The 9,091-nt window shown below is 28.7% G+C and overlaps 1 protein-coding gene across 2 annotated transcripts in view; it reads left to right on the top strand.

Annotated features, from left to right (window-relative positions):
• LOC106685342 (rab-like protein 6) overlaps positions 1 to 9,091 on the top strand; it is a 129,568-nt gene that overhangs the window by 83,405 nt on the left and 37,072 nt on the right. For both annotated transcript variants that reach the window (XM_067046693.1, XM_067046694.1), the window contains exons 7-8: positions 3,837 to 4,160; positions 7,354 to 7,489. In XM_067046693.1, coding sequence (XP_066902794.1) covers positions 3,837 to 4,160; positions 7,354 to 7,489 — 460 coding nt within the window. The remainder of the gene's footprint in view (positions 1 to 3,836; positions 4,161 to 7,353; positions 7,490 to 9,091) is intronic.

The following is a 9,091-nucleotide window of genomic DNA, read 5'->3' as shown; positions in this document are numbered from 1 at the left end:
ATTTTTTTTATTTGGAACTTTGAATCTTATATAGGAACTACTAGAACTCTAAGAATTTCAAATTTATACGATTTCTCTGGTGGAAAATATGAGATGAAAAATTTTTGGAAATTTTTTTTCGTTTTTTTTATGCTCTGCTGAGAGTTCTGATGCCCCCCTCCCCCGCGAGTTCTAAAATTTATACTTATTAAATAAATTCGTAATATTGCCTGCGAAAAAGATAAGAGGCTGCGAAGTTGCACAAAAATCTTGCGTAATGTTTGATAGGTATTTTTTTTTAATTAAACAACATAAATAATTCTTTTTTTTTATTTGGAACTTTGAATCTTATATAGGTACTACTAGAACTCTAAGAATTTTTAGTTTCTACGATTCCTCCGGTGAAAAATTCTGTTAAAAAATTCTTTTTTTTTTCTCGTTTTTTGGGTGTTCTATTGAGAGTTCTGTTGGCCCTCCAAAAGTTCTAACAATTATCCTTATTAAATAAATCCCTAATGTTGCCTGCGAAAAAGATAAGCGGCTGCGAAGTTTCACTAAAATCTTGCGTAATGTTTAATTGGTATTTTTTTTAATTAAACAACATAAATATTTCTTTTTTTTATTACCAACATTAAATCCCATATAGGAGATACTAGAAATCTAAGGATTTTTAATTTCTACGATCTTTCAAGTTGAAAATTTACGATCAAAATTTTTTGGTTAGGGATGGTCATTTCAAAACTTTTCAGAGCTCTGATGCCCTCCCCTCCCCCCTCCAAGAAATCTAAAAATGATCCTTATAAAATAAATTCCTAATGTTGCCGTGAAAATAGATATTCGGTGTCAAATCACTAAAATCTTGGGTAATGTTTAATTGGTATTTTTTTTGTATGAAATAACTCAAATGTTTCTTTTTCTTATTAGAAACTTTAAATCCTGTATAGGAGCTATTTGAACTCTAAGAACTTTTAATTTCTACGACTTCTTTAGTCAAAAATGTGTGATAAAATTTTTCGGAAATTTTTTTTTCGTTTTTTGGTCCCTCCCCTCCCCCCGTGACTTGTAAAAATTATCCTTATTAAATAAATCCTTAATGTTGCCAGGAAAATAAGTATACGATGTTAAATTTGCACAAAATACGTATTTTACGCGCGGGCATTTGACCGGTATTATTGATGTTTTAAACATCAGAACTATTCCTATAAATAATCGAGAACTCTAGAACTCTAATGGGTACTAATAGAACTAAAAAAAACATTGAAATATTTCGAGGATGGGGGGCCAACTTCACAGAGGTCCCCACGCCTGTCTTAAGGCAATCGTTAATCCGTTTACTGTCAGTAGTGGTTTTTTTTACTAATATGTAAACATAGACTCTCTAACTGAGTTTCATGTTGAAAGTTAACTCTAAAGTCTTTCATGAATTCAGTTTGTGACAGTTTTTGAATTCAGTAGTATATTACTTTGAGAGAATCTTCGTTTTCTATTTAATATTGTTGTTCAATAACTAGTTTCATAATTTCAAAGTTCAATGTTGCTAATGTACACCTTTCTCTGCTGTATTTTAAGAAAAAGGTATAAACATTAATACATAAATATTTCCAATAAATTGCAATAACAATTTTAAAAAAAAATAATTTCCAGGTGGCGCTAAGTAATATTTTTCCTAGAAAAGGGGCAGTAGGAAAAACGTTTGGGACCCACGAAACCTCATGAATGTTTAATCTGTGAATAGCTAGCTCTAGTAATTGTGTGAAGATTTAGATATCGATATTATCAAGAATGTCGAATAACGAAAGGAATATGATTTAATCCATTTAAATATCAAAAAACTATTTTTCTGCTTTTTATAAAATTTTATTAATCTTTTTAAACGAAATATCGATATTTCTATAAATAAAATATCAAAAAATCGTTGCTAATCATCTATATCGATATTATCAACAATGTTAAATATCGAAATGAATATGAAACCATAAAATAAAAAATCGAAATACTTTTTTTTAGCTTTTCATAAAATGTTATAATTATAAAAGATAAAATATCGATATTTCTATAAAATATAATGAAATCAATAAAAAAAATATCGAAATATTATTTCTAATCTTTTATATCGATATTAATAACTATGTAAAATATCGATATTTCTATAAAATATAATGAAATCAATAAAAAAAATATCGAAATATTATTTCTAATCTTTTATATCGATATTAATAACTATGTAAAATATCGATATTTCTATTAAACAAAATATCAAAATATGGTTTGTAATCTACGATATCGATATTAATGTCGAATATCGAAAGGAATGTGAATTTATCAAAATAGAATATCAAAATACTATTTTTATGTTGTTCATATTTTTTTTTAGTTGCGAATTACTCATATTTCTATAAAATAATCTTTTACTGTCGTTAATAAATTTTCATATGAATATTATTAACAATGTGAAATATCGAAATGAAAATTAATATATTTGAACAAAACATCAATATTTTGTTTTATAATTCGCTAATCTTTTTAAAAAAAAAATCCATATTTTGATAAATTAATAGCGGGATATTGTTGATAATCTTCCATATCGATATTATCAAATATGTTAAATATCGAAATAGATATTAAATTATTGAAACAAAATATCAATATTTCACTTTTAATTTGTCTAGTATTTTTAAAAAAATATCGATATTTCAGTAAAATAATATTAGAATATTGTTGCTAATTATTGATATTGATTTTAATAACATTATCAAAGATAGAATGGATGCTAAATTATTGAAACAGTATATCGATCTTTTGATAATATAACATCGGAATATTGTTGCTAATGTTAGAAATCAATAATTATAAAAATATCAAATATCGAAATGAATATGAAATTATCAATATTAAATATTGAAATACTATTAATATTTACTTTAACAAAATATTGATATTTGGATTAAATAATATCGGACGGAATATTTTGCCACGAATATTTCCTCCTGAATATATGATCATAGTTATATTACAATATTTCTTTTATTTATCTCTACTTTTAAGGTACGACCTTTTTTTTTTTTCTTTTTTTTTTTTTTAAGAGACCTATATTCCGATATTATCGAAGGAAAATATCAATATTCCTATATTATCGGTTCCTGAATATCGAATATCCGAGACAAAATATCGATATCGATATCCCATCCCTACTTTGGACCAGGTTCCAATTTTGTTCTTTGTAATCCTTCCGCTCTTTAAACCTTATTTGTTAAAATTACCCTGTCCATAGTTTTATCAGTACAGATACATTGCTTTTTCCTTAAATATTGATTTTGAATATTTTTTAAAATGTATTAATTAATCAAACTTTTTCATCATATAAAAAAAAATGGACTTTTAATTTATTCCGTTTACTTACGCAGGTTATCAATTGGATTTACTCTTAAATTGTATGAAAATTCATTTCTGAGATTTGAGTAATTTCAGATCAACTATTAAATATTATTTATTATTGAAATTTTATTGTATTCATCCAAAGATAAAAAAAAAAAAATGATTTAAAAATTTAACATAAAAACAGATTTAGAAAATAAATAAGCAAGCTTTTTAATTGATTCATTTTTCAATAAAAAGTAATCTAGTAATTGTTAACCCAATATTGTGGAGTTTTGAGGTAAGCAGTGATACTAAGTATACAATGTGTAGTGCAATATTAGGAAAATGTCAAAAGAATAATATGGAGCTATCTTGAATGATTCTCTTAAGTTTTTTAAGTGATCTCTACCATTTTATCATTCTATTTAGATCAATTTTCAGTGGCCAACATAAGGAAGCACCTAATAATTAAAAAACTTAAAATATTGTAATTGTTTTAGATTTCTAGATAATTTAATCCAAAAAAGAAGGCAAAAAGCTGATTCTTCAGGAGCATTAGGCCATATACCTACAGATGATTATATGATACCCTCTATCATTGTTGGTCGTGGGAAACCTATTGATAGTTCTTATCATAATATCATTCCAATTCAAAGTGGTACCAATAATTTACTTCAGCACAGCACGGTGGATATTTCACAATTTTTTACATCTGTGGAAGAATTCGTACCAGATGGAGGGTCTCTGGATAAATCTTTTTTGGAGGAGTCTGTTTCTACCCCAAAAATACAGTATTCTACTGAACCAAAGGTTGAAAGTGACAGGTAAGTATAATTTTATTGCTATTAAATGCTCTTATAACAATTATTATCAATGAAATGGTCTTATTTTTTAATTTATATAAATTAGTATCTGTTGCATTTTGAATGTGGAGATCCAAAGACAATTTCAAATAGTTGCTTTAGCTTTTTGCATCTTTGGGATAAATTCATTTTACATTATTTGACATTTTCAAATGGTTGCTTTAGCTTCTGTCATGTTCTGGATAAATTCATTTTACATTTTTTCCTAAACTTTTCATCCTTATGAACCATGAACTCAATATGCTTTTGACAACCATCTGGGGAATCAGTGTTTTATATTAAGAAAATATTTTGAAATGTGTTGAAATCTGTTAATGCAAGTTCAGGTAAAAAGAGCAGATGAGGGAAGACATCCCAGCTGAATTCAATTTTTTTTTTATCCTGAAATGAAATTTGAGAACAGGTGTAATCTTGATGAAAAAGAGGTCACCTTGGATTATTCTATTCTCATTTGTTCGATTGCTTCCTCCTGCCTTAACTTTTCATTGTATGCATGGTATAGGGTAAATAAAGAATTCTCTTTTCATTTCATTAAATCTATACCATTACTTTCTTTTAATTATGTATTGTTTCAGGAATTTATTAATGTACATTATTTTTCTCCTGTATCTTTGGATATTATGATTAAAAATAAAGTTTCAATTTTCAATTACCAATCCTTTAAAAATTTAAAAGATATGAATTCCATTTAATGATAGGAAATGATGAAAAACTCAGAAATGTATTCCCTTAAAACTATATTTTGAGATATTCTAATAAATATGTTGGATAATGCCTCATGCTACAATTTTTATATTATTTTTAACCAAACTTTGAGTTTCAATGGTTATCATCAGCAGTAGAAGGATAACCCAAACATTCCATTTTTTAAATCATAATTTATGGTGCTAATCTTGTAATGAGTTGTGAAATGAAGTAAAATCAATTAGTATCTGACATGTTAGGAAACAGCCTGACTGTTATAATTAAGATTGATCGGCAAGTCATTATTATCATTTAAATCAGTGTCTCCTACAAAACTGTATCTATTCAAAATATTCTATAAGGAATGAAAATAGGTTAAATATCTTTTATTTATTAGAAAGATAATATGCTAGTTATAGAAATATCTTTTCTAAACTGTGGAATTGGAATCTTTTTATATATCTAAAGTTAATATTCAATTTAACCTATTAAATTACAAGTTTTTATTAATGAATGGACGATAGGAATCTGTAATCAAGTAGTAATCTGTCACTTTGACTTTGACTTCTGTCAAAACAGCCCTGATGAAGCCCTGCAACGTGGGGCGAAATGTTGGCTCATTAAAAATAGTACACCAATTTACTACTTGAGTTTTATTTGACCGCACCCGGACCAAATTCCATTAATTAATCAAGAAAATGTTTCTGAAGAAGCTTATTTCACTTATTTTGACATATCTGATCGGAGATAGGGCATATGACTAATGATTTCTATCACTTTATGCATAAAATAAATTTTTAATACTTTAAAAAGTTGACATTATTTGTTCAGCCCTAAAATAATATTTCATAAAGAGGCTAAAGATATGTATTATTTAAGTCTCTAAGACAGGTTGTCTAGGGACCAGGAAAATTCAAATGATAAAAATAAAAAAAATGTTTCAGAATCAGTACAAGCCTTAAAAAAAACAATAATAATAAAAATAAAACTGCCAAGTACTTATAATACTAAACCTTCCTCCTTGCCCTTCCTGTTGTATAAATAATTACCAATATTTCAATATTTCATGGTCAGTGATGATGTCTCTCAGAACAAAATCAAAATAGGATGATTCATTTTGAAATCGTCGTGTCCGGGAAAATATATGTGTGTAGGTCAGTGAAAGCAAAAATTGATACTAGTTCCATTTGGGTTAATTATTTTCAATAATGAACCTTAGTAATCAACTAATTAAAAAAATAAAACACTCCCTCAAATTTTGAGGTTTTTTGTTTCAAAATAAGTAAAATATAAATAAATCTGTCTGTCTGCCATCCACGACGTAGCTCTGAAACTACCAGCCCAATTTTTTTTAGATGTGGCACATAAGTTACAGGTCCTCAGTTCATTGCCAAATGATTCCTTTGGCTTTATCTCGGCCACCTGTTAAGATAGAGGAAAAGATCCTTAGTGTCTCGTATCACTTTCTCAAAATATTACCAAAAAAATATCAAATGTTCAGTGCTCTGGACTTAGTTTAAGTTTATTATTTTTAAAAATGAATCTTTGAAATCGACCTAGAATAAAAAAATATTAATATCCCTCAAATTTTAAGGTTTTACTTTTCTTTTCTTTTTTGGCTTGGATGATGAGCTGAGAAATGTTACATATTGTAGTAAGCTGTGAGATTAAACAATTTAATTAATGATTAATTACAAAATGGCCTGTGAACATATTGATTTATCAAAAGATTAAATTGTCATCACTTCCATATAAACTAACTCTCGATTTCAAAAGCAATTTTGAGGTATTAAATATAACCTTGCATATATTTCATGATGATAGGGCTGTCCAACAAAATCTCCTTAATGAATAGAACTTAAAAAAATTGCTTTAGGGCCTTTGCATCATTTTTCATTTTTCTCACCGTTTTTTGAGAACATAGTTTTAAATTTTTTTTCACTTATTTGTGTTTTCTGTGAAAACTATTGTTATATAAGAATAAGGTGAAGCCAAAAACAAGTGTCAGATACCATATTTTAGGACAGAGTGCCTCCATTAATGAAGAGGAAGGATTAGACTCTTCTTATAGGAGCCTGGGAAGTAAGTCTTGTTCATGATATTCTTTGTCATTAAATTCAGAAGTTGGTTGAAATGATGGTAAATGACAGCTTATACTTTGAGAAATATGCTTAATCAATGAATAAACCATCAACTTACTAATATCAAGTTAAATAATGAGCAGACTTTGTTTACTCCCTGGTAGTTTCATAATAAAATGTAGTATGTTTCAAAGCCAGCTCATTACTTTAGGATAATACTATTTTTTTTAATTATGACATATTAAATATTTATTCCCTTATTTTGATAACTCATATTGGCTTAATATAAGATGAGTAATATTTGTCTTAATTTATTATGTTACTGATGTCTGATTTATGATGTATATATGATACTAACATTTATTATGAGTACTTTGTTTTTCTATTAGTGATACTGAAACTGGTGAAAATCCATTAGTGGCAGGTTATGAAGACGATATTGAGTCAGAAGAAAACATATTAAAATCTAATGATTCTGGTCATGCATTTGAGCAGTCGCCACCGTGTGTTAGATCGAGTTCATGGGTGCGTATTACTAAGTACTGCAAAATGTTATAACCCAAGTTGTATATAGAAATCGAAGACGTATAATATTAGGTTGGGGAAAAATAAATCCATTATTTTTACTTGAAATTCAAGACTTTATGAAACATGTTTTGGATTGTCCAATTTAGGTAAAATATGCACCGTTTTTTTCTATAATTTGTTGCCATTTTAAAGGTATTTTCATAATGCTTCTCTCATAGAAGGCTTTGTCCCTATTGTCGAAAAACTCTAGTAACTGATTTTCATAGTCTTCTCTTGATGCCAATTTCTTATCACCAAGAAAGTTTGCAATGTAAGAAAAAGATGATAATCGCTTGGTGTCAGGTCTGGACTCTATGGTGGATGCATCGAAACTTCCCAACCAAGCTCCAGGAGTTTCTGGTGAGTCACTATAGATGTGTGTGGCCTGCGATTGTCTTGATGGAACACGACACCTCTTCCGTTGGCCAATTCTGACCATTTCTGGTCAATAACTAGCTTTAAACGGTCCAGTTGTTGACAATAAAGATCCGAATTAAGTGTTTGGCGATATGAAAGCAACTCATAATAAATGATTCCTTTCCAGTTCCACCAAATGCACAGCAGAACCTTTCTGGCAGTTAATCCTGGTTTGTCCCCCCCCCCATTTGAGCTGCTTCACCGCACTTTTACCCCCATCGTTTTCACACAATGTATGTGATCTATATCTCATCTCCAGTCACCATCCGTTTAAGAAATGGGTCAATTTCATTCCGTTTGGCCAAGGCTTCGCAGATGAAAATTCAATCCATCATGCTTTTTGCTGTTAATTGGTGTGGCACCTGAATATCAAGCTTCTTTTTGATCCTAGCTTTGTTCGAATGGTTTAAAACTGTTTTATGGTCAATCTTTAGCCCCTGGGCGATGCTATGACTACTAACATGCCAGTCAACTTCGATTATTTCTGTGATTTTATAGACATTTTCAACGACAGGCCTGCCAATGTGAGGTGTGTCTTTAACATCAAAAATACTCAAACGGAATCGACAAAACCAAAATTGTGCATAATTAGCTGTTATAGTATCGGGACCATAAACACCATTCACAATTTCAGCTGCCTAGCTTGCATTTTCGCCTTTATCAAAGAAAACCTGTAAAATGTATCGAAATTTCTCTTTGTTGACTTCCATCTTTAACACCCTGTAACTCACAACTGAATGGACCAAACTGAAAACAGCAAATGATATTTTTTTAGTGCGAAATGTCACCTTGACAACAAGCATAAATCTGAAATTGTTTGATGGATACTTTACAGGACATTGATCCCTACAGCCATCTACCGAAAAAATAATGGATTTCTTTTCCCTAACCTAATATATTGTATTATTTATTATTAAAGGGAGTTTTTTTATTTTCACTGACTTTTTTTTACATTATTGCTAGTTGTTATTTAAACATTTTAGATAACATTATTGCATATTTTTTAGGTTCAATTAATTTATGTTTTTCTTGGCTTTAATTTTAAGAATTATTCATGCTTTTAATCTTTCCACTCTATTGCTGCCGCTATCATGAAGTAACGATTGTTTGCTTTTGTATGTATGTATGTGTGTGTATATATAT

This window comes from Halyomorpha halys, unplaced genomic scaffold, assembly GCF_000696795.3.
Source record: "Halyomorpha halys isolate HHAL.00 unplaced genomic scaffold, Hhal_1.1 Scaffold683.1, whole genome shotgun sequence".
Taxonomy (NCBI): domain Eukaryota; kingdom Metazoa; phylum Arthropoda; class Insecta; order Hemiptera; family Pentatomidae; genus Halyomorpha; species Halyomorpha halys.
This window is presented reverse-complemented; position numbering and strand designations above follow the sequence as displayed.